This window comes from Abramis brama (assembly GCF_963993115.1).
Source record: "Abramis brama genome assembly, chromosome: 2".
In the NCBI taxonomy this organism is placed as follows: domain Eukaryota; kingdom Metazoa; phylum Chordata; class Actinopteri; order Cypriniformes; family Leuciscidae; genus Abramis; species Abramis brama.
The window spans coordinates 11869716-11896327 of NC_139964.1; the positions used below are offsets into that span (position 1 = coordinate 11869716).

General features: G+C 39.4%; 1 protein-coding gene across 3 annotated transcripts; it reads left to right on the forward strand.

The window, feature by feature from the left end:
- Nucleotides 1–1597: 1597 nt before the first annotated feature.
- On the forward strand, nucleotides 1598–26274 carry LOC311077668 (B-cell receptor CD22-like). 3 transcript variants are annotated; one of them, XM_084106255.1, is made up of 8 exons: nucleotides 1598–1654; nucleotides 21284–21625; nucleotides 21715–21963; nucleotides 23482–23724; nucleotides 23808–23907; nucleotides 24044–24089; nucleotides 26056–26133; nucleotides 26208–26274. In XM_084106255.1, exons 1-8 carry the CDS (start codon nucleotides 1609–1611, stop codon nucleotides 26238–26240), a joined length of 1137 nt encoding a protein of 378 aa, XP_083962381.1. In that variant the 5' UTR covers nucleotides 1598–1608; the 3' UTR covers nucleotides 26241–26274. The 3 variants fall into 3 exon arrangements, with proteins under 3 accessions (XP_083962381.1, XP_083962379.1, XP_083962380.1); XM_084106253.1 differs by having other exon boundaries at nucleotides 26056–26262; XM_084106254.1 differs by having other exon boundaries at nucleotides 21284–21613; nucleotides 21712–21963; nucleotides 26056–26260.
- The last annotated feature ends 338 nt before the right edge of the window (nucleotides 26275–26612 follow it).

Here is a 26612-nt window from a genome sequence, read left to right on the forward strand (position 1 = left end):
TGGCATCGCTTAGAGCACCTTTAATAAAGCTTTGATGATGATGATGATGATGATGATGATGTTCTTTCTCTCAGTGAGAGGTTCAGACAATATTCATCATTATTCTCTAGTGATTGAAGATTAAAAGTAAAGTAAATGCTTTAACTAAGAAGTGATCACGTAGGCGACTGATTGAAGACCCCAGTGACCTCGGATGTCTTCAGCTAGAAGATTAAATATATGTTTTAACACATGTTGGGTGTCTCTCTCTATCTTTAAAACATGGAGAGCGCATTCCAGTAAACAGACATGTATGTAAAACTTAAGTAAATCTCATACGCCTGAACAAATCATTCAAATCCTTTAATATGTAGAAGGATAAATACTGATTAATACCCTAGATCAGGGGTCTTCAAACTCAGTCCTGGAGGGCCACAGCTCTGCAGAGTTTAGCTCCAACCCTGATAAACTCCTGTCTGCAGCTTTCTAGTAATCCTGAAGACACTGATTGGCTGGTTCAGGTGTGTTTGATTAAATTTCTCTTCTGCTCTCCTCTCTGTCCCCCCGTCATAATAAAAGTCCTCACAACAACATCCACTTTAACACAATATATACTACTGAAAATGTTGACTTATATGTTACTAGTATGTGATTTTACATAGGCTAGTAAATACTCTAGACTTTATCAGGCATACCTGAATTAATCAGTTTGTCCAATAATGGCAGACAGGAAACAAAGGTGCTGGCTGAAGTTCAGGAAGTAGTGCAGCTGTGCATAAAGCCCATTGACCATGGTGAACATGTTTAGATTCAACCCCGTTTTTTTTAGGCAGTTATAACTATCTATCTATCTATATCTATATCTATCTATCTATCTACTGTATATATATTTCAGTGGAAATATGCACTGAGTTCAGTCCCTCAAACTGCCACCAGAGGTCACCATCTCCTGCGTCTGACATCAACCTTGATGAGCCTCACCTGTAAATCACTATCATTAATCTTCATTCATCTTCACAATTATACATCTTCACAATTATTCATCTTCAACTTACAGATAAAGATCATCATTTTTCTTTAAGTAGGTTTAGTTCAGTAATGTTGTTCTCTTGTTGAGGGAGGGACTGTGATGTTTCCGTCGCTGGTCATTAATAAACAGTGTTGACCACACAGAGTCCTTCACTGTACAGCTAAAGTGCTTGTGTTAAAACAGTCAGTCATTTGGTTGCTGTTGATCTGATGAGCTTCAACACGGTAAGACAAACACACTCTTGCTTAAATGATTATTGCTCATATAACATGCGGATCTTTACATGAGAAATGTTAAGAATAGGGTGATTTACATATACTTGTTTAAGTGATGAATATATTAATGCAAGTATTCATTACTTCAATGAGCTCATTGTTTCTGCTTGAAATTATTACATTGTTTAAATTAATACATTTTTAGCTAATTGTGACTTTGTATATGTACATTTCTGAAATGCATATCTTAGACAGTTTCCTCTGATAACAGATCACTCTAAATTGTAATATGGACTTGTGTATTTTCTGTAAAGCTGCTTTGAAACGATGTGTATTGTATATGTATCTGTATTATAGATATATGTTATGCTGATGTGGGTCAGAATGGCTCCTCCTCTTCCTCTGATCTTCTTTCTGCTCATGATTCACGGTGAGTCTCTCTTACATTCACATTAGAAACACTCTGATGTTTTATTTAAGGCCTCATGAGCGGCTGATCTGCACTTTCTTCTGTCCTGTTCTCACATATTTCTCTCTGAAACAGGAAGTTTGTGTTGAACATGTCAAACGCTCCTTTTAGAAATGTCCAATAGTCTTTTGCTACTTGCTAATCAGTGTCACATGGTTTAGGGGGAGGGAATTTCTCAATGTTCAGAGCATTTGATTGGACAAAAGTCACTGTAGCAGCAGATCATGAATATGTTTGGCTCATGTTCTCGGAAGTGAATGTGTTAAATATTTATCATTCACTAGCATAAATGAGCTCTGAGCTGATAGATAAGAACTAAAAGCCACAAAACTAATATTTTGATGTCATTGGGTTTTTAATAAATCAACTTTGATTATTTTATTCGTCTTATTTGTCATATATTTCATTATTTGAGAGTGCATCATGTTGTTTGTGGTTCTCTCTTCACTCCTCTGTCTCTGTACATTTACTTCTGCTTTTCTGCAACACCCTCCATCAAAGCTCATCAAAAGATCACTGTAGGACAGGGCTGCCAACTTCTGAGTTTAGTTTAAAGGGAGAATTATGGAAGGGGGATTGATGGGGTGTAAAAAAGAAAAGAAAAAAACTTGCATCACAATAAGTTTATTGTGATTGTCAAAACATCAGAATTGTATTATTTAAAATAACAGAAGAATTTTAGAAATTTGGTGACAACATCTTAAAATGTTTACATGGTACAATGACTGGTAGGCTACTGTTTTATTTAATTATTATTATTGCTTGACACAAATTTCATGATTTCAATTCTTTCCATCTCTATCACGAATTCAATTATTGTGATTTGATTCCGATCTTGATTCAATATCAATTAATTTGGATTAGGGCTGGGCGGTATGACGGTATATATCGTTACCACGGTAGAAAAGGTCAACCATAACAGATTTTTTTATTCTGTGATATAAGTGGGCGTGGTTAACTCGCATGCATGAGACAATGAGATTTGTTAAAGGACAATTCCAGTGAAAAATGAACCTAGGGGTATTTAACACATGGTTACCGAGTCGATCGTTCCCTGCGATGCGTTTTCATGAAAATCGAATGTATAGAGTTTTATCTTTAAAAACAGTATAGCTCATAGCAGTAGTATATGGGGCATAGAGTAAGTAAAATTAAATCGCTAGTTAATACCACTAACAAGGCTCAAAATAGCCTCACACTAACACGGTAGCATAATGAGGGTCCTTACATACAAACCGAAGCATTGAGAACTTTGTAAGTGTACAGACAGTTTAATAAGAAGATACTTTATAAAGACAGTACATTACGCGTTTACATCCAGGATCCATCTTGGAAAACAGTCTCGACTAATCGAGCCACGAACGGCGTGCTACGTTAGATTTCACAAACGTAACTCCTATCGACCAGCTATCCTATCGACGGAGTTCGTGGCTCGATTAGTCGAGACTGTTTTCCAAGATGGATCCTGGATGTAAACGCGTAATGTACTGTCTTTATAAAGTATATTCTTATTAAACTGTCTGTACACTTACAAAGTTCTCAATGCTTCGGTTTGTATGTAAGGACCCTCATTATGTTACCGTGTTAGTGTGAGGCTATTGTTTCATACTGCTGTTCTCCTAGTCACTTATGAACTTGACACTGCTGAACATCTCTTGTTTAAGGTGACGGGTTGCCAGATATCGCAAAAATAACAAAACAAGCTAATTTATTATGAATTGAACAGTTCAATATAAAATATTCAGATATTATAAACTGATTGATGAAGTAAAGCAATAACATGAGATTGAAAAATGATTCAGAAACACTTTATTTAAAGTTGAATTGCTTTGAGTTGTATTTAATATCAACCATATGGGGGCAGTTCATCTAAAAGTTGATGAGAGTGTTTTGTTTACTATATTTAGCTATAAAAAATCATTTACCAAAGAAATAATTTACCAAATAAAAGAAAAAGAAAATTCAAACAAAGTGAAGTAGCCTACTTTTCATTTCTAAAGTATTTGGGTTTATTTATTATACAAAGCCCTTTTTGTCGATTTTTTGAGAATAATATATAAATAACTATATCGTGAAATATATTGTTACCGTGAAATAAAATTAGTCATACCGTGAAACAGAATTTTGGTCATACCGCCCACCCCTAATTTGGATAATATTAGGTACAGAAGATACATGTAAATTTTTCTCAAGAAAAAAATAATCTCACACATTGCTGTAATCATACAGAGCCCTGTCAGCTATTATTATTAAAGATTAAAAATAATAACTCTAATTAAATATAATGTGTTTTTATTATAATAACAACATTATAATATCATAGTGATATAGGTAAAAATTTAATAAATATGTAGGCTAATATAGTGCACATATTTAGCAAATGGCCTCTATATTTCTAGCCAATTAACGTGCTATGGTCATTAATTGGCTTTCCTAGGGTAAATGTAATGTTATGCTTCTCCAGCGTTATGTAACGTAATGTGATATTCTTGTTCTCCAGCTGTTTTATTGACTTCTTTCTGCAGCTGAAAAACACTGATTGATCGATATTATGTATGAGGTGTTGCACACACAGAAGAGGCTGTGTTTTCTGGTGGCACATATCATTTTTATTTCTGTCACACGCTGTACAATCTGAAAATTAAATAAAGACAACAATAAATAGGTATATTATATTATATTATAGATCTGCACTACATGACGTCACCAAAGTGTGGACTCTGAGGAAGTCCTTAAGTCCGGAGTGTGCCATTTGGGACAGGGCCAAAGTAGCTGGCAGTGTGACTCCATGTCAAAAAGTGAAATGCCCTGTGGCTCACCACTGCCCCCTAGTGTCACTCGCCAGTAGGGTTGGGTATCGTTTGAATTTGAACGATTCCGATTCCGATTCCAATTCCTTGTTTCGATTCCGGTTCTTAACGATTCTCGATTCCGATTCTTTTAAGAGGTAGGGTCAAAAAAGTTTAGATCAATTTTAATTCTATGAATTTTTTACTTTTTATGAACTTTACTATGAATTTCTCACAGGGCTGTTTTCAACTACAGTACAATATAAATATCAAATCTATTTTAAACAATTTTTTTAGGATATTTTAAATGAGCTAGCTAACCAACGGTCTTTCTGAAGGAAATAGTCTGACCTAAATGGGCTATCAGGTAAAATAGGCTAAATAAGGTTGTTTACACTCATGTGTAAATGTGTTTTCATCATTTATTTATTTATTTATTTTACGTTCGCCGGCATCGCGCGCAGTTTTCAAACGAACGAGCAGAGGACGAGAGAATATGGTTGTAACTTGCAAGATACCGAAGAATAAGAAAACATCATATAAGTACGTTTTTAAGGTTTAACGTCAGGGTTGTTTGCTCTGAATACATTTTATGAGGCACTGTGAGTTAATAGGGGAACGTGAGTAAAATGAATCCGATCGCTCAAACCACTTCAGGAGGTGGCCTGGGCCGCATTCCAGACGAAACTGGACAAGTGTAAATGCATCTGGTTGTTGAAACCACATATGTAAATTGTCCTCCTCCCAAAAATGCAAAAAAATAAATAAATAAACGTGTGAGAGCGTGTTATAGGCTATGTAATGTAATAGCCAGATACGACGATACTGGAACACGCGCGTCACCGCAGATGAGAAGCTGAGCATCTGTTCATTAAGCCAACGTGCAAACTATCGCAAAGTAAAGTGAAAGTAAGTCGCAGACGCTTAACACATAATCATCATCATTAAAAGTAAAGAAAGAAATGATCTTACCAGGGCTGTTGTCACTCTCTCTTATTGCGGTCTTTGATTTTGAAATTAGCTGATGATCAATAAAATGCAGCTCATATCTGTTGCTTTCAGTGACGTGCACAATCTGCATATAGCGCGGGAATTGAAGATCGGATTTAAATCCGTTTCGCAAAAACACATTTATGTGACCAGGTGTAAATGGAATCGTTTTGATTAATCAGATAGCTATCCAATCTGAGAAAACGCATGAAGTGACCAGGTGTAAACAGCCCCTAACAGCGGTGTCTTCTTCCGGTCGGCAGACTGGGAATCGAAACTAGGAATCGAAATTTAAACTTTTGAACGATTCCGGGAAAATCGCAAAGCTAGTCCCGGTTCCAATCGATACTCGATACTCGATACCCAAGCCTACTCGCCAGTACACGCAGGTTTAAGTGATGTTAACATAAACATCTATAGCCTACTTGGTAAATGGTTACCAACAATACATAATAATAAAACATATGAATAACAATATACAAGTATTTGAATCTATACCACTACTGAGGCGCTACAGCGATCTGCCACTTTATATTTACACGTCACATTTACAACGCCAAAACGTTATTTATTGTTTTAATTTCGAAATAAAATTGACAGAATCTGAGGGCTGAGAATTTGTTTCATATCAAAAGTAACCAGCTCTGTCTTGTCTGTTGGTGTCAGAGGTGGAAAGTCCAGGTTCAGAAAGTAAAAGTCCTCCTCAGTATTTTGTTCCAATCACCTGGATTTGCTAATTCAGCAGGAGAATCAGCTGCTGAGTTCATGGGTGGAATAAACATATGGCAGGACTTCTACTTTCTGACCCCTGGACTATACACCTCTGGTCAGTGTCAGTGCGATTATTTTTTTTATTTTTTTTTTATTATTATTTTTTTTTTTTCTCTGCGTGAGAAAATGTGTGTGTGGCGTGAGAGTGTGTGAAACGTGTGGATTATAGTCTCAGGCTGAAAGTGTCAAGTCAAGTCAAGTTTATTTATATAGCGCTTTTCACAACATAGATTGTATCAAAGCAGCGTCACAGTATTAAATTAAAACAATACATCAGTGTTTGTTTCTAGTGGAAAACGTCCACGTTTGGTAATGCTGATCAATAGTATTGTTGATTGATTAATTAAATTAAATATCCACAAATATCCCCAACTGAGCAAGCCAAAGGCAACAGTGGCAAGGAACCGAAAAACTCCATCAGGTGACCTAATGGAGAAAAAAAAAAAAAAAACCTTCGGAGAACCCAGGCTCAGTCGGGGGCCAGTTCTCCTCTGGCGTTTATGAACTAGAGGTCGGATTTAACTGTAAGATTAAAAGTATTATATGAATGCCTGGCTGAAGAGATGTGTCTTTAATCTAGTTTTAAACTGGGAGAGCGAGTCTGAGCAACGAACAGTATCAGGAAGACTATTCCAGAGTTTTGGAGCTAAATGTGAAAATGCTCTCCCTCCTTTGGTTGATCTGGATATCCTAGGTATGACCAAAAGCCTCAAATTTAGTGATCTTAAAGAGTGCGATGGATTATAGGGCGAAAGAAGATCCGTTAAATAGACTGGAGCTAAGCCGTTTAGGGCTTTATAAGTCAGTAGCAATACCTTATAATTAATACGGAACTTTATAGGTAACCAATGTAGTGATGATAAAATTGGTGTTATATGATCATATTTTCTTGATCTAGTAAGAACTCTAGCGGCGGCATTTTGGACTAACTGTAGCTTGTTTATTGAGGATGCAGGACAACCGGCTAATAAAGCATTACAGTAATCTAGTCTCGAGGTCATGAATGCATGAACTAACTTTTCTGCATCAGAAACTGATAGCATGTTACGTAGCTTAGCAATGTTTCTAAGGTGGAAAAAGGCTGTTCTTGTAACATATGAAATATGATTTTCAAAAGACAGGTTGCAGTCTAGTATAACACCTAGGTCTTTTACTGTAGAGGATAAAGTAACAGGACATCCTACTATGTTAAAGTTGTATTGTGAGAGGTTTTGTGGGCGGTTTTTTGAACCGATGATTAGTACCTCTGTCTTGTCTGGATTTAATAAAAGAAAATTGCGCGTCATCCAATCTTTTATATCTTTAACACACTCTGTCAATTTGGATAATTTAGCGTTTTCATCCGGCCGTGATGAAATATAGATTTGAGTGTCATCAGCATAACAATGGAAACTAATTCCATGTTTCCTTATAATATTTCCAAGTGGCAGCATATATATTGAGAATAACAGAGGGCCCAACACAGATCCCTGCGGCACTCCATAGTATACTGGAATTATGATCGATTTTTCTCCATTTAAATAGACAAAATGGTAGCGGTCAGATAAGTATGATCTAAACCAGCTTAATGCTTGTCCTTGAACACCAGTATAATTTTTTAGTCGATCTAAGAGTATTGTGTGATCTATAGTATCGAACGCAGCACTTAGATCAAGTAAAACTAATATTGAGATACAGCCTTGGTCAGAAGCTAAAAGTAAATCATTTGTGATTTTAACGAGCGCAGTTTCAGTGCTATGATGCGGTCTGAATCCAGACTGAAACTTTTCATAGATGTCATTTTCTTGCAAGAAAGAGCCCAGTTGAGCGGACACAACTTTTTCTAGTATTTTAGACATAAAAGGTAGATTTGAAATAGGTCTATAATTTGCTAGATTATGTGGGTCAAATTGTGGTTTCTTAATGAGAGGTTTTATAACTGCCAGTTTAAATGTTCTTGGAACATGACCTAAAGATAAAGATGAGTTAATAATATTGAGGATAGGCTCTTCCACTACAGGTAACACTTCCTTCAGTAGTTTAGTTGGTATAGGATCTAATAAACATGTTGTTGTTTTAGATGAAGTGATAAGTTTATTTAACTCTTTTTGTTCTATAGTTGTAAAGCACTGTAATTGTTCTTGCGGGGTGATAATTGAGGCTGAATTATAAGGCGCGATTGAGGATTGAACGTTTACAATTGTGGTTCTGATGCTTTCTATTTTCTCAGTGAAGAAGTTCATGAAATCATTACTACTAAACTGTAACGGGATATTTTGTTCGGGTGACATCTGTTTATTTGTTAGTCTAGCCACGGTGCTAAATAAAAACCTAGGATTGTTTTGGTTGTTTTCTATTAGTTTGCGGAGGTGCTCGGCCCTGGCTACTTTTAGGGCCTTTTTATAACGTGACATACTGTCTTTCCACGCGATTCTAAAGACCTATAAATTAGTTTGTTTCCATTTACGCTCCAAATTACGGGTTTCTCTCTTTAGAACATGCGTAGTATTATTGTACCATGGTGCTTTACTTTTCTCTCTGACCTTTTTTAATCTAATGGGTGCAACAACATCCAATGTTCCAGAGAGAATGGTGCTCATAGTGCTAGTTAATTCCTCAAGTTCATCTGTTTGTTTGGGTTCACTGAGCAGCTGAGACAGATCAGATAAGCAATTTGAAAAATTATCTATGGTGGATGGAAGGATTGTTCTGCCTGATCGCTAACGTGGCGCAACATGATATATTACAGGAGTACGTAATATGCAAGTTACCATGTAATGGTCAGTGACATCGTCACTTTGTGGAATATCTATATCGGTTGGATCGGTTCCATGTGATATAATTAAATCGAGTGTATGATTAAAACGATGAGTTGGTCCGGTAACGTTTTGCTTGACCCCAAAGGAGTTTAATAAATCTGTAAACACAGCCCCTAACGCATCATTTGGATTATCTGCGTGTATGTTAAAATCTCCAACAATTAATGCTTTATCGACATTAACTAATAGATCTGTGAGAAAATCTGCAAACTCTTTTAGGAAATCAGCGTAAGGCCCAGGCGGTCTATATATGGTAGCCAAGGCTAGAGATAATATGGATGTTTTTCGAACATCTAAGAGCGTAACATTTAGAACAAGTACTTCAAACGAAATAAACTTATAGCCCGTTTTCTGAGTAACATTGAGAATATCTCTATATGTAGCGGGTAGGACGTAGGCAGTGGGAATTGTTCCTTGATTGAATCAGGTGGTGATCATTTGGCGCTGCACCTTTAAATCCAGCAAGCTGGCGGTCTCTCTCATTACTGTTTTGCTACAGACTCTTGGTTCCTTGGACTCTTGGTTGGTTGTACGAGTTGATGTGAGTTCATGCTTAAATGTATTTTAGCCTCCTTGTGAAAACATGGTTGGCATGGATCTGATTTTGATTCAGACTATTGCATTGTTTTGTAGCGTGATCTGGCGTTTGTGCGGTTATTCAGTGCCGTGGTTACATCCAGCTTCCTGTCTTTACGAGCCCTCACTGGCTATGAATTGTGTCTGCTCGTTTCAACGAAAATGTAAGTTCTCTGCTTTTACTCGTGAGCAGCGTTCAGTTTTTTTTCTTTAGGCACTGGCCGTAATGAACTCTCAGTGATTCGTGTTCTGTTTATATTAGTTACGGGTTTAGAGTGACCACTACAAAGTTTGCTGAGTGCTGTTTGTTGTGCTGAGAATGTAAGTTCACTGGCTTCCTTTCTCCCTCACGTATGTACATTTTCATCACGGAACGCTTGTTCATATGTATGTTGTCATGTTGACTCGCCATGTCTGTATTATAGTTTGGCCTGGGAATGTACGAGTAAAAACCAGACGGAATAAAGCGATTGCTACAATATTACAACTAAACAAGCTCGTGGCTCGACGCTGCGGTCTGTATTCAGCATTCATACAGGTTGGTAAAGTAGGCTACTTTAGCACCTTGCCCTGTTCCGACTGCTTGTATTTAATTGAAGACCTTTTATGTTTTAAGTAACTTTTAGCCCATTGATGCACAAGCTACAAACTAAGCATAGCTTTGATTTGACCTGTATAATTACTTGTATGGTATTGTAACTGTTTTCTTTGCAGGAGGACCATCACATGCCATCTTGGCCACTGTTTTTCCTGTGCTTTGTTTTTAGTATCTAGTTGTGCGTGCGCGTGCACGTGTGTGTGTGTGTGTGTGTGTGTGTGTGTGTGTGTGCGTGTGTGTGTGTGTGTGTGAGGGAGGCCCACTGGGTTGTCCATCAGTCTCTCCCTTGTGTGCGTTGTTGTATGTTTCATGTTTGTGTATCTAATGTTTGTATCTTAGGCCATTGGGTTGGTGCAATATCCTGGGGGGGTAACAATTGTATTGTGTGTCCACTTGTTTGCTGAGTGTAAACTATTTTTTTTGTGCATGTGATTTGTGATGTGCCCTATTTATTCTGTGTTTGAGTCTTGCTGAATTTTTATTGAGTGCTATTTATTCAAACACCTTGATTTTGCACTTTGTTGTCCCCGTTCATGAATTTGTTGCCCAGAGGCCTAAGGTCTGTTTTTCATGTGTATGTCCTACTTGAGAAAAATAAAATAAACTGTTTATATTTTTATAATACTCCAGTCCCTCTCTCTCCTTTCATTTCCCTTCATTGGGATAGCCTGCTTGTAAACATCTAAAATTTAGATTGTTGGTTATCCACTTGTGATTGATTTAAAAAGGCCCCCTAGGGGTCACATATAGATTGTTGCAACACCGCCGCCACGACCAATCAGACGGGGCTCATGTTTATAACAGTATCCTGACGGAGTAGACTCATTTAGACCGAAATAATCATTTGGTTTAAGCCAGGTTTCAGTAAGGCAAAGTACATCGAAGCTATTATCTGTGACTATTTCATTTACAATAACTGCCTTAGGTGTGAGTGATCTAATGTTTAGAAGACCTAGCTACTAATAGCAACATTTTCTGGTTTAATAACAATTAGATTTTTCCTAGATCCTGCAGTAGATTTATTATTTGATCTCACTAAACGAGGAATAGACACAGTTTCTATGCAATGTTCAACACTAGTATTTATATCAGTTAAATTAGTGCAGCAGGGACTATGATTTGGACTTTTGGTTACTAGTCAAAAGGTATTTAACATTTTGGAGATGTTATCCGACAGAAGATCCGATCCGAATCTGCTTGGGTGTAAGCCATCAGCACGGAAGAGCCTAGGACGCTCCCAAAACAGATTCCAATTATTTACAAAGAGCAGTTTCTGGTTGGTTTACATTAACCATTCATTTAGCGCGAATAATCTACTAAACTTTTCATGACCTAGTCGGTACGTGGGAAGTGGTCCTGACACAATGATCGTTATTTCAGGCGATGTGCTGCGTACCGTATCGATCAGATTCCTGAAGTCTTTCTTCAGAACCTCTGTCTGGCGCAGCCTGATGTCGTTCACTCCCGCGTGCAGGACCACAGTTCCGACGCGCTCGTCACCGTTCAGAATCTCGGGAATGCGAGCAGCGATTTCAGAAACACGAGCAGCAGGAAAGCAGTGACTATGCACCTTACTTTTACCTAACGTAGCGTGTACGTGCCGAACGATGGAATCGCCGATGATCACAGCATCGCGTTCAGTTTCGCGAAGAGGGGAGAAGCGGTTTTGGGTGGATATCTCAAAAACCGGGAGGGTCGGAGAGAGTTTTCTTGGCCTAGACCTGACTCGCGTCTTCCGCTGCGGAACCATCCAGGCTTCGTGGTGGCATGTTGGAGCCGGAGTGAACGAGACCATGGTTGATCGCGACCTCGATGCTCGGGACCGATGTTGAGAAACGCACGGAGTAGACGAGGTCGGAGTCAGCGGGTTAGTAACGCTAATCACTGATTTGTGTGCATCGGCGCGTGATGTTTCAAGAGCCAAACGCCGGTCTATCAGCTCGGCCTGTCTCACTAAAAGGTCGTGGATCTGTTTCTCAACAGCTTCCAGCTCAGACTGAAGTGCGTGAAGTGAAGTGCTCTTCACCTGCGCCAAAAGGTAGACTACTTACATCTGATATATTCGCCATTTTAACAGATGGACAGTAACGTTAAGTTAGCAACGACGCTACCAGTGATGCTATCAATATTAATACTAATTTATGGCTTAAGTCTTGGATATAATCCGTCTTTTTAGCGGTACGGGTGTAGAGTAGACGCACGATAGGCGAAAAAATTTTGTTTGTAAGTGAGTGTGGAGAAGACGCGTTCAGCCGTGATCCAAGGGAGTAACCTATAAGAGTATCCGGCATTGGATCACTAAGTGTGACGGTTCACAGCCCTGCTTTTGCACTAGATCGTGAATATATTTTGCTCTTGTTCTCGGAAGTGAATGTGTATATGTTAAATATTTATTTAGTCATATTCCAGGATTTACAGTTTTTCTGAATTGCTAAAACACTAAACCCACTTCTCTGAACCTAATTCTCAATAACCTAAACCAATTTGTCGAATAAATCACTCTTTCTGTAAAACATTAAACAAGTTCAGGTCGTTAAAACACTGTTTGCAAATCTCAATCTCATTGCACTCTTTTTGCAAAACTCAAAACACATTCTCACTCACTAAAACACATTTTGCACTGTGATGCACTTATGTTTCAAAACACTAAACACGGGCAGGCTAAAGTTAAACACAAGTACAACACAGTTGTCATCGTTTACACCCAACGACTCACAATTGTTCAGACTTATTTCTAATGATGAGAGGAAACCAACTGTACAAATTACAAGACAGTTTAAAGTGCCTAAATTGACTCAAAATGTTGCATTGAAGATTAGAGGAGGAAGAGTATGAGTATAAGAGGAGGAAGAGTATGAGTATAAGAGGAGGAAGAGTGTGTGTATAAGAGGAGGAAGAGTGTGAGTATAAGAGGAGGAAGAGTGTGAGTATAAGAGGAGGAAGAGTGTGAGTATAAGAGGAGGAAGAGTGTGAGTATAAGAGGAGGAAGAGAAGAGGAAGAGTGTGAGTATAAGAGGAGGAAGAGAAGAGGAAGAGTGTGAGTATAAGAGGAGGAAGAGTGTGTGAAAGAGGCGATGAACGAGGAGGAAGAGGAAGGTGTGGATAATGTTGTCATAAGAAGAGGAAGAGTATGAGTATAAGATGAGGAAGAGTGTGAGTATTAGAGGAGGAAGAGTGTGAGTATAAGAGGAGGAAGAGTGTGAGTATAAGAGGAGGAAGAGTGTGAGTATAAGAGGAGGAAGAGTGTGAGTATAAGAGGAGGAAGAGTGTGTGAAAGAGGCGATGGAAGAGGAAGGTGTGGAGAATGTTGTCATAAGAAGAGGAAAAGTATTTGTGTAAGAGGAGTATGAGTATAAGAGGAAGAAGAGTGTGAGTATAAGAGGAGGAAGAGTGTGAGTATAAGAAGAGGAAGAGTATGAGTATAAGAGGAGGAAGAGTGTGAGTATAAGATGAGGAAGAGTGTGAGTATAAGAGGAGGAAGAGTGTGAGTATAAGAGGAGGGAGAGTGTGTGAAAGAGGCGATGAACGAGGAGGAAGAGGAAGGTGTGGAGAATGTTGTCATATGAAGAGGAAGAGTATTTGTGTAAGAGGAGTATGAGTATAAGAAGAGGAAGAGTGTGAGTATAAGAGGAGGAAGATTGTGAGTATAAGAGGAGGAAGAGTGAGTTAGAGGAGGAAGAGTGTGAGTATAAGAGGAGGAAGAGTATGAGTATAAGAAGAGAAAGAGTGTGAGTATAAGAGGAGGAAGAGTGTGAGTATAAGAGGAGGAAGAGTGTGAGTATAAGAGGAGGAAGAGTGCGAGTATAAGAGGAGGAAGAGTGCGAGTATAAGAGGAGGAAGATTGAGTATAAGAGGGGGAAGAGTGTGAGTATAAGAGGAGGAAGAGTGTGAGTATAAGAGGAGGAAGAGTGTGAGTATAAGAGGAGGAAGAGTGCGAGTATAAGAGGAGGAAGAGTGCGAGTATAAGAGGAGGAAGATTGTGAGTATAAGAGGAGGAAGAGTGAGTATAAGAGGAGGAAGAGTGCGAGTATAAGAGGAGGAAGAGTACGAGTATAAGAAGAGGAAGAGTGTGAGTATAAGAGGAGGAAGAGTATGAGTATAAGAGGAGGAAGAGTGTGAGTATAAGAGGAGGAAGAGTGTGAGTATAAGAGGAGGAAGAGTGAGTATAAGAGGAGGAAGAGTGTGAGTATAAGAGGAGGAAGAGAAGAGGAAGAGTGTGAGTATAAGAGGAGGAAGAGTGTGTGAAAGAGGCGATGAACGAGGAGGAAGAGGAAGAGGAAGGTGTGGATAATGTTGTCATAAGAAGAGGAAGAGTATGAGTATAAGATGAGGAAGAGTGTGAGTATTAGAGGAGGAAGAGTGTGAGTATAAGAGGAGGAAGAGTGTGAGTATAAGAGGAGGAAGAGTGTGAGTATAAGAGGAGGAAGAGTGTGTGAAAGAGGCGATGGAAGAGGAAGGTGTGGAGAATGTTGTCATAAGAAGAGGAAGAGTATTTGTGTAAGAGGAGTATGAGTATAAGAGGAAGAAGAGTGTGAGTATAAGAGGAGGAAGAGTGTGAGTATAAGAAGAGGAAGAGTATGAGTATAAGAGGAGGAAGAGTGTGAGTATAAGATGAGGAAGAGTGTGAGTATAAGAGGAGGAAGAGTGTGAGTATAAGAGGAGGGAGAGTGTGTGAAAGAGGCGATGAACGAGGAGGAAGAGGAAGGTGTGGAGAATGTTGTCATATGAAGAGGAAGAGTATTTGTGTAAGAGGAGTGTGAGTATAAGAAGAGGAAGAGTATGAGTATAAGAGGAGGAAGAGTGTGAGTATAAGATGAGGAAGAGTGTGAGTATAAGAGGAGGAAGAGTGAGTATAAGAGGAGGAAGAGTACGAGTATAAGAAGAGGAAGAGTGTGAGTATAAGAGGAGGAAGAGTGTGAGTATAAGAGGAGGAAGAGTGTGAGTATAAGAGGAGGAAGAGTGTGAGTATAAGAGGAGGAAGAGTGCGAGTATAAGAGGAGGAAGAGTGCGAGTATAAGAGGAGGAAGAGTGTGAGTTAGAGGAGGAAGAGTGTGTGTATAAGAGGAGGAAGAGTGTGAGTTAGAGGAGGAAGAGTGTGAGTATAAGAGGAGGAAGAGTGAGTATAAGAGGAGGAAGAGTGAGTATAAGAGGAGGAAGAGTGTGTGTATAAGAGGAGGAAGAGTGTGAGTGTAAGAGGAGGAAGAGTGTGTGTAAGAGGAGGAAGAGTGTGAGTATAAGAGGAGGAAGAGTGTGTGTATAAGAGGAGGAAGAGTGTGAGTATAAGAGGAGGAAGAGTGAGTATAAGGAGGAAGAGTGTGAGTATAAGAGGAGGAAGAGTGTGAGTATAAGAAGAGGAAGAGTGTGTGAAAGAGGCGATGAACGAGGAGGAAGAGGAAGAGGAAGGTGTGGATAATGTTGTCATAAGAAGAGGAAGAGTATGAGTATAAGATGAGGAAGAGTGTGAGTATTAGAGGAGGAAGAGTGTGAGTATAAGAGGAGGAAGAGTGTGAGTATAAGAGGAGGAAGAGTGTGAGTATAAGAGGAGGAAGAGTGTGAGTATAAGAGGAGGAAGAGTGTGTGAAAGAGGCGATGGAAGAGGAAGGTGTGGAGAATGTTGTCATAAGAAGAGGAAGAGTGAGTATAAGAGGAGGAAGAGTGAGTATAAGAGGAGGAAGAGTGTGAGTATAAGAAGAGGAAGAGTGTGAGTATAAGAGGAGGAGGAGTGTGAGTATAAGATGAGGAAGAGTGTGAGTATAAGAGGAGGAAGAGTGTGAGTATAAGAGGAGGGAGAGTGTGTGAAAGAGGCGATGAACGAGGAGGAAGAGGAAGGTGTGGAGAATGTTGTCATATGAAGAGGAAGAGTATTTGTGTAAGAGGAGTATGAGTATAAGAAGAGGAAGAGTGTGAGTATAAGAGGAGGAAGAGTGAGTTAGAGGAGGAAGAGTGTGAGTATAAGAGGAGGAAGAGTATGAGTATAAGAAGAGAAAGAGTGTGAGTATAAGAGGAGGAAGAGTGTGAGTATAAGAGGAGGAAGAGTGTGAGTATAAGAGGAGGAAGAGTGTGAGTTAGAGGAGGAAGAGTGTGAGTATAAGAGGAGGAAGAGTGTGAGTATAAGAGGAGGAAGAGTGTGAGTATAAGAGGAGGAAGAGTGTGAGTTAGAGGAGGAAGAGTGTGAGTATAAGAGGAGGAAGAGTGTGTGTATAAGAGGAGGAAGAGTGTGAGTGTAAGAGGAGGAAGAGTGTGAGTGTAAGAGGAGGAAGAGTGTGAGTATAAGAGGAGGAAGAGTGTGTGTATAAGAGGAGGAAGAGTGTGAGTATAAGAGGAGGAAGAGTGAGTATAAGAGGAGGAAGAGTGTGAGTATAAGAGGAGGAAGAGTGTGAGTATAAGAGGAGGAAGAGTGTGAGTATAAGAGGAGGAAGAGTGAGTATAAGAGGAGGAAGAGTGTGAGTATAAGAGGAGGAAGAGTGTGAGTATAAGAAGAGGAAGAGTGTGTGAAAGAGGCGATGAACGAGGAGGAAGAGGAAGAGGAAGGTGTGGATAATGTTGTCATAAGAAGAGGAAGAGTATGAGTATAAGATGAGGAAGAGTGTGAGTATTAGAGGAGGAAGAGTGTGAGTATAAGAGGAGGAAGAGTGTGAGTTAGAGGAGGAAGAGTGTGAGTATAAGAGGAGGAAGAGTGAGTTAGAGGAGGAAGAGTGTGAGTATAAGAGGGGGAAGAGTGTGAGTATAAGAGGAGGAAGAGTGTGAGTATAAGAGGAGGAAGAGTGAGTATAAGAGGAGTATAAGAGGAGGAAGAGTGAGTTAGAGGAGGAAGAGTGTGAGTATAAGAGGAGGAAGAGTGAGTATAAGAGGAGGAAGAGTGAGTATAAGAGGAGGAAGAGTGTGTGTATAAGAGGAGGAAGAGTGTGAGTGTAAGAGGAGGAAGAGTGTGTGTAAGAGGAGGAAGAGTGTGAGTATAAGAGGAGGAAGAGTGTGTGTATAAGAGGAGGAAGAGTGTGAGTATAAGAGGAGGAAGAGTGAGTATAAGAGGAGGAAGAGTGTGAGTATAAGAGGAGGAAGAGTGTGAGTATAAGAAGAGGAAGAGTGTGTGAAAGAGGCGATGAACGAGGAGGAAGAGGAAGAGGAAGGTGTGGATAATGTTGTCATAAGAAGAGGAAGAGTATGAGTATAAGATGAGGAAGAGTGTGAGTATTAGAGGAGGAAGAGTGTGAGTATAAGAGGAGGAAGAGTGTGAGTATAAGAGGAGGAAGAGTGTGAGTATAAGAGGAGGAAGAGTGTGAGTATAAGAGGAGGAAGAGTGTGAGTATAAGAGGAGGAAGAGTGAGTATAAGAGGAGGAAGAGTGAGTATAAGAGGAGGAAGAGTGTGAGTATAAGAAGAGGAAGAGTGTGAGTATAAGAGGAGGAGGAGTGTGAGTATAAGATGAGGAAGAGTGTGAGTATAAGAGGAGGAAGAGTGTGAGTATAAGAGGAGGGAGAGTGTGTGAAAGAGGCGATGAACGAGGAGGAAGAGGAAGGTGTGGAGAATGTTGTCATATGAAGAGGAAGAGTATTTGTGTAAGAGGAGTATGAGTATAAGAAGAGGAAGAGTGTGAGTATAAGAGGAGGAAGAGTGAGTTAGAGGAGGAAGAGTGTGAGTATAAGAGGAGGAAGAGTATGAGTATAAGAAGAGAAAGAGTGTGAGTATAAGAGGAGGAAGAGTGTGAGTATAAGAGGAGGAAGAGTGTGAGTATAAGAGGAGGAAGAGTGTGAGTATAAGAGGAGGAAGAGTGAGTTAGAGGAGGAAGAGTGTGAGTATAAGAGGAGGAAGAGTGTGTGTATAAGAGGAGGAAGAGTGTGAGTATAAGAGGAGGAAGAGTGAGTATAAGAGGAGTATAAGAGGAGGAAGAGTGAGTTAGAGGAGGAAGAGTGTGAGTATAAGAGGAGGAAGAGTGAGTATAAGAGGAGGAAGAGTGAGTATAAGAGGAGGAAGAGTGTGTGTATAAGAGGAGGAAGAGTGTGAGTGTAAGAGGAGGAAGAGTGTGTGTAAGAGGAGGAAGAGTGTGAGTATAAGAGGAGGAAGAGTGTGTGTATAAGAGGAGGAAGAGTGTGAGTATAAGAGGAGGAAGAGTGAGTATAAGAGGAGGAAGAGTGTGAGTATAAGAGGAGGAAGAGTGTGAGTATAAGAAGAGGAAGAGTGTGTGAAAGAGGCGATGAACGAGGAGGAAGAGGAAGAGGAAGGTGTGGATAATGTTGTCATAAGAAGAGGAAGAGTATGAGTATAAGATGAGGAAGAGTGTGAGTATTAGAGGAGGAAGAGTGTGAGTATAAGAGGAGGAAGAGTGTGAGTATAAGAGGAGGAAGAGTGTGAGTATAAGAGGAGGAAGAGTGTGAGTATAAGAGGAGGAAGAGTGTGAGTATAAGAGGAGGAAGAGTGAGTATAAGAGGAGGAAGAGTGAGTATAAGAGGAGGAAGAGTGTGAGTATAAGAAGAGGAAGAGTGTGAGTATAAGAGGAGGAGGAGTGTGAGTATAAGATGAGGAAGAGTGTGAGTATAAGAGGAGGAAGAGTGTGAGTATAAGAGGAGGGAGAGTGTGTGAAAGAGGCGATGAACGAGGAGGAAGAGGAAGGTGTGGAGAATGTTGTCATATGAAGAGGAAGAGTATTTGTGTAAGAGGAGTATGAGTATAAGAAGAGGAAGAGTGTGAGTATAAGAGGAGGAAGAGTGAGTTAGAGGAGGAAGAGTGTGAGTATAAGAGGAGGAAGAGTATGAGTATAAGAAGAGAAAGAGTGTGAGTATAAGAGGAGGAAGAGTGTGAGTATAAGAGGAGGAAGAGTGTGAGTATAAGAGGAGGAAGAGTGTGAGTATAAGAGGAGGAAGAGTGAGTTAGAGGAGGAAGAGTGTGAGTATAAGAGGGGGAAGAGTGTGAGTATAAGAGGAGGAAGAGTGTGAGTATAAGAGGAGGAAGAGTGAGTATAAGAGGAGTATAAGAGGAGGAAGAGTGAGTTAGAGGAGGAAGAGTGTGAGTATAAGAGGAGGAAGAGTGTGAGTATAAGAGGAGGAAGAGTGTGAGTATAAGAGGAGGAAGAGTGTGAGTATAAGAGGAGGAAGAGTGTGAGTATAAGAGGAGGAAGAGTGTGAGTTAGAGGAGGAAGAGTGTGAGTATAAGAGGAGGAAGAGTGTGAGTATAAGAGGAGGAAGAGTGAGTATAAGAGGAGGAAGAGTGTGAGTTAGAGGAGGAAGAGTGTGAGTATAAGAGGAGGAAGAGTGTGAGTATAAGAGGAGGAAGAGTGTGAGTTAGAGGAGGAAGAGTGTGAGTATAAGAGGAGGAAGAGTGTGTGTATAAGAGGAGGAAGAGTGTGTGTTTAAGAGGAGGAAGAGTGCGAGTTAGAGGAGGAAGAGTGTGAGTATAAGAGGAGGAAGAGTGTGAGTATAAGAGGAGGAAGAGTGTGAGTATAAGAGGAGGAAGAGTGTGAGTATAAGAGGAGGAAGAGTGTGAGTTAGAGGAGGAAGAGTGTGAGTATAAGAGGAGGAAGAGTGTGAGTATAAGAAGAGGAAGAGTGTGAGTATAAGAGGAGGAAGAGTGTGAGTATAAGATGAGGAAGAGTGTGAGTATAAGAGGAGGAAGAGTGTGAGTATAAGAGGAGGGAGAGTGTGTGAAAGAGGCGATGAACGAGGAGGAAGAGGAAGGTGTGGAGAATGTTGTCATATGAAGAGGAAGAGTATTTGTGTAAGAGGAGTATGAGTATAAGAAGAGGAAGAGTGTGAGTATAAGAGGAGGAAGATTGTGAGTATAAGAGGAGGAAGAGTGAGTTAGAGGAGGAAGAGTGTGAGTATAAGAGGAGGAAGAGTATGAGTATAAGAAGAGAAAGAGTGTGAGTATAAGAGGAGGAAGAGTGTGAGTATAAGAGGAGGAAGAGTGTGAGTATAAGAGGAGGAAGAGTGTGAGTTAGAGGAGGAAGAGTGTGAGTATAAGAGGAGGAAGAGTGTGAGTATAAGAGGAGGAAGAGTGTGAGTATAAGAGGAGGAAGAGTGTGAGTATAAGAGGAGGAAGAGTGTGAGTTAGAGGAGGAAGAGTGTGAGTATAAGAGGAGGAAGAGTGTGAGTATAAGAGGAGGAAGAGTGTGAGTTAGAGGAGGAAGAGTGTGAGTATAAGAGGAGGAAGAGTGTGAGTATAAGAGGAGGAAGAGTGTGTGTATAAGAGGAGGAAGAGTGTGTGTTTAAGAGGAGGAAGAGTGCGAGTTAGAGGAGGAAGAGTATGAGTATAAGAGGAGGAAGAGTGTGAGTATAAGAGGAGGAAGAGTGTGAGTATAAGAGGAGGAAGAGTGTGAGTATAAGAGGAGGAAGAGTGTGAGTTAGAGGAGGAAGAGTGTGAATATAAGAGGAGGAAGAGTGTGAGTATAAGAGGAGGAAGAGTGTGAGTATAAGAGGAGGAAGAGTGTGAGTTAGAGGAGGAAGAGTGTGAGTATAAGAGGAGGAAGAGTGTGTCTATAAGAGGAGGAAGAGTGTGTGTATAAGAGGAGGAAGAGTGTGTGAAAGAGGTGATGAACGAGGAGGAAGAGGAAGAGGAAGGTGTGGAGAATGTTGTCAAGGCTGGATCTGCTTCAGGGTTTTTCTCTTCTCCTGCAGAGATGATATTCTCCGGCCGGACCGACATGAAGACGTGAAGCTGAAGCAGAATAAATCTCTCTCACTGACCTTGATTCTGCAGTTGCTCAACTCTTCTGACTGTACTTTACAGTAACATGCTTTTCATTTACAGTTTTTTACTGTAACCTTTTGGGCTTCTGCAGTTGGTCACTGTATTTCACAGTATGCAAATGCTGAATATACAGACATTCCATACTATACAATATTCAGTGCAATACTATACAGTACTTGCAGTGCATACAGTATTCATTCACTCACCACTGTCAGTTCTCTCTTCAGTTCTCTTCTCTCTCTTCTCTCTTGAGATTATTTATTTACATTTATCTTATATTTCCTGTAATGAGTCGCTGTTTTCTAATAGTAATAAAGTATTGTCATGTTTTCATGCCCCAATATAACAGATAAAACTACATTTACAGTTTGATGAATTCTGTGTTTCAGGGGTTTCTAGTGCTGATATGAGTGTGAGTTACAGTCCTTCACACATCTGTGCACTAAAGGACTCAACAGTGATAATGAGATGCACTTATACATACCCTACTGGATATAAGATCATGAAAGTGTTCTGGACCAAAACACGTGTAGGTCCTCGAGATCTGTCTAAGGACCCTGAATACAGTCAGAGGCTTCAGTATCTGGGAGATAAACAGCAGAACTGCACCGTCAGACTGAGTCATGTGACACTGAAGGATTCACACATGTACTATTTCAGAATCATCACTAATAAAGATGGAAGATATACTGGTAATCCAGGAGTGACTCTTACTGTCACAGATGAGTTTGGTGAGGTTTATCTCTTCTTCTGTGCATTATGTTGAATAATAATCAGTGTATGACAGCAGCACTAGATATAATGTGTGTGTTGTGTTCAGATCTTCAGGTGGAGTCTCCTGAGATAGTGACAGAGGGAGATTCAGTCACTCTGAGATGTAAAAGCAGCTGCGCTCTGACTGACAGAGCAACATTCATCTGGTACAGAAACTCACAGCCATTAACTGAGAGAAGAGACAGAAACAATGAACTCCTGCTGCAGTCAGTCAGAAGAGAGGATTCAGGCAGATATAGCTGTGCTGTAGACGGACACACTCACATCTCTCCTGAGGTTCAGCTCAATGTCATGTGTGAGTGCAGATTGACTTTCTCTCTTTAACCCTCATGCACTTTAGATTTCTGGTTACAGTCTGTGTGGTCCAGGTCAAACTGGCCCTAATTGTATTCAATTCCCTAAAAATCACACTGTGAAAAAAAAAAAGAAGATAATAATTACAATCAGGTACAAATAATGAACTTTTAATATCAATACTTTTCACACATTACAAAGAATACATTTCAGAATTTATGATTTATAAAAATGTTTTAACCAATATTTTTAAGACGGCCCCTCCCCAACACCCGTGGGACACTTGCCATTATACATTTATAACAATAATATCTTAGTCTAAACCTAAAGTAAACTTGACCAACTATATAGCATTTGAAAGCGTTCAGACTGTAGTTAAGATCATTTAATCCATATATGGAAATCGAAGAGTCCTTATATGGTCACCAGAGGAGTCTGGATGTCATCTAGTGGAAAAGTTTGGTACTGCACTCAAAAAAATCATACTGAATTATTTTTTATATTTTTTTTATATCAACCTACAATTTGTCACATAATTTGTTCAGATATTTAGCTTTAATTTTCTTAAAGTTTTAGCTGAACATTTTTTGTAAAATATATATTTTATATAAAATATAAAACTTAAATATATGTATATTTCTACAATAATCTGTGAAGTGTTCCCTTTAAAAAGATACCAAACTTAAGTCTGTGCTCTGAAGTATTTGGGATTTTTAACAAGGTTTTTAAAGGGCACCTATTATGCAAAATTAACTTTTACACAGTGTTTGAACATAAATGTGTCGGCAGTGTGTGTACACAACCACCTTTTTCAATCCCCATAAATCATAAGCAGTGTTATAGTTATCAAGCTGTATGCTATGCCTTCTCACGCACCCCTGCCAAACTGTGGAGCCAGGTAAGTGATGCACTGAACACTCAGACCCCACTCCGGGACGGGTCTCTGTCCTCCACGGGTGCGTCTGTGGTCCCATTGGTCCTGCTGGTTCGGTCGCTGGGAGCCTGGCTAGCGCCCGTCACGCTGGCTCATTGGGACGTTCAGATTTGACTATGCGATTCAGTACAGCGGGGAACGTAGAGGCCCCTTGTTCTGCATGCGGAGATTGCGAGATTGTGAGGTCAGGGTTTAACAGCTCCTACTTCACTGTTCCCAAGAAGAGTGGTGGGTTACATCAAATCTTGGATGTGTGTGTTTTGAATCGGCCCTTCACAAGCTTCTGATCAAAATGCTAATGCAGAATGTGTTCGCCCCTAAGACTGGTTCGCAGCGATCGACCTGAAGGACGTGCACTTTAATGTCTCAATTCTCCCTCGACGCAGACCGTTCCTACGCTTTGAGTTCGAGGGACGGGCATACCAGTACAAACTCCTCCCTGTCACCCCGCATATTTACGAAGGTCGCGGAGGCCGCCCTCTTCTTGGCCCACTCGCGAGATCAGTTGTGCGAACACAGGGACCTGGTGCTCAGACACCTCAGCCATCATCATATTCACTGAACTTTAATTTTTGTCTGTTTTAGACCCTCCAAAGAACGTCTCAGTGTTGATGAGTCCATCTGGTGTAATAGTGGAGGGAGATTCAGTGACTCTGAACTGCATCAGTGACTCAAACCCTCCTGCTCTGAACTTCAGCTGGTTTAAGGAGAATGAACCCTCAGCTGTTGGATCTGGACAGAGTTTCAGTGCACTACAGAGTGGACGCTTCTACTGTCAGGCTCACAATCAACATGGATCTCAGAGATCAGACGCTGTAACTGTCACAGGTGAAGCTTTTATTAACACACTCCTGTATCTTCACATCATTCATCAGTTTGGAGAGTTAATCATGATGATCTTCCTCTTTCAGTTCATCATGTTGCTGGTAGGACTGTGATTGTGATCACAGCGGCATCTGGAGGATTATTCTTCATCATCATCTTCATCATCATCTTTATCCTGTTTATAATGTGAGCTCAATAAAAAACTGCAATAATTGTATAAATTCACTTTTGGTCTAATGTAGGAAATGGCTAATTTGTGTTTTTAATTATTAGTAATCTTTAAAATAAATGCATATGCTGCTAATGTCTTTCATTATAACAGAAAGAAACGAAGGAGTGTTAAATCTGAAGATCGCACAGTGAAACAGGTAAATCATCTAAACATGACTTCACAAACGCAGAGAATGAATCGATCAGCCGTTATCTGTGTCTCAGACTGTAAATGTACAAAGTGACAGGATTCAAACCTTCTCAATCCAGCGGTAACCAGTTTGTACTATAATATAAAAAAATTATGAAATAAACCTGATTTTAGTGGGCAGTTGTGAATGGCCTTGGCCGTGAAGTTCTTTTGTGAATTTAACCAATCTGCTTAAGTTTTTAATTATAATTTACTGTTAAATTTATGATGACTCAAGCCATTAAGGGTTTTGTACAAGATACATGACCAATCGGAGATGACTTCATTCACGTGCAATCATTTCTCATTGATTTATATTTTATCTGGTCAAAAAACATGGTCTAATCTCTGTGTCGTGGCTTAAATTAGTTTCAGCTATATGCTCAAATTAAGATAAAGCAAAGTGAGAAAAACTGCAGAAACTATAAAATCCACATTAAGACCAAACTTTGAAGAAATTCATGTTATTTTATTTTGTTAATTTTATATAGCTTTTACTTACATGAAACATGGAGTAAAATATTTATTCAGTAATCATCTCATCTCGCCATTTTTCGTTTTTCATATAAATAATTTTACATTATTGACTGTAGTTGCTCTATGATTCTACAGCATGTGATCCATCAGTGTTGTGAGAATCTGAAGAATTTTAAAACATTGTGCAAAATAAAGGTTTTAACTACTGTATCTTTCAGACACACTCAGAATCTCAACAACAGTGATGATAAAAGTGCAGTGCATGATGGGAGCATTTAATCAAAACTCATATCTCCCAGCATGCATTGTATAAATTATGCTGAATTGCCTTAGTGTTTTCTTTTATTATTATATCTACTTTTATTTTTGATGTTGTTTTTGTTGCAGCTTTTTCGTAGCATGTTTTGTGATGTTCAGAGTTTTATCTGATTATTTTGTTTATTATCACTGTTGTTGAGATTCATACGCTGATTCTTGATGTCTGTGTTGGTCTACATCATACAGTAGTTCAAAACCTTTTTTATACACCATGTGTTTTTAAAGTTCTTCAGATTAATTATTTGTCACTGCTGGCTCGCATGTGGTAGTGACACAGAACTATTACACTCAAAAATGAGAAATATATTAGTAATAAACATAATGAAAGATAAGACTGTTTATGAGATCAGGCCACTACATGATGATAAAGTCACCATCAATAAATAACAACACCTGATCACATTTTCTCTCAGATTTTCATGCCATAAAGAAAATCTGACGTTAGAAAGTCAAGGATCAAGAGCCCAACTAAAGCAAACACTGATCTCCATAATGATGACTTCAGTTTTTATTATTTTCAATAAAACATCAACTTCTAAACCTCTGCTAATTCTCAACAATAACGTTTATGACAAATTGGTTTGTGATACAATATTTTTAAATTACAGGCAACCACAGTTGGCCGTTTTTTTTTTTTTAACCATGGTTCAATGCCATAAAACCTAAAATATTACTGCCGTATTTTTTACAGTAAAGCACTAGTAAACCACAGTTGCCTGTTTTTTACCGTAAAATTTTGTTCAATGATGTAAAACATAACAATTGCTACTGTATTTTTTACGGTAAGGTACGGTAAATGCAACGGTAAGGTTTTTTTTTTTTCAGTGTACTTCCAAAATCCATTGAAAAATTACATGAAATGTCCCGTGAGAGCTATTGCAGTTTTTCACTGTATATAGTAAGGGTATCTCTGCAATTAACATGTCTTTTCCGTTGCTTTTTTACAGTTTTTTTACTGTTAAAATTACGAACATATGAAAAAGCCCTTTACTTTGAACATTGTCAGGGAACTTTTTTGATAGTGTTTCCATAAAATTGTGTATATTCCAAAGTTTATCATTGATCATGTTTTTAAAAATGTATATGTATTATTGTGATTGTGATATTTTGTGATGTAAGACCTTCTGTCTCTCCTGTAGATCTCTGATCCCAATGAAGACACGTATACAGCTCTTGAGCTCAAGTCCACGACCTCTGACCTGTACGACACACTCACAGTAAGTGAGACGTCAAAGTCAGATACTCCATCACTGATGATCACATGACCGATCTCTCGCTCTCTTTCACACAGACCGTTGATCGCAGACCTCCTGAAGACTCTTGATCCTCAGAGCTTTTCTAAACATGAGAATCCATCAGTAAGTGTCAGAACCAGCAGCTCTTCTCAATATAATCAATAAAACTCTCTTCAGTATAGTGTGATTGTTTTATGTATCTAGTGAAAGGTTTTATAATGTTGTTGATGAACTTCAGTCAGTCTTTCTTCATCTTATTGTTTGGTTAGATCAACAGGAAGATTCTGCAGTGAGAGGCGGCGCACAAATGAACCAATCCTGAGCTCTGTGGGCGGAGCCACTGATGATTGACAGGGATCATCAGTGATGAGTCACAAGAGATTAATTTCTGTATAGTTTAAGAAATATGATGTAACAGTGGAATTAAATGAAAGTTAAAAGCTGGTGAATTGATATTGTCT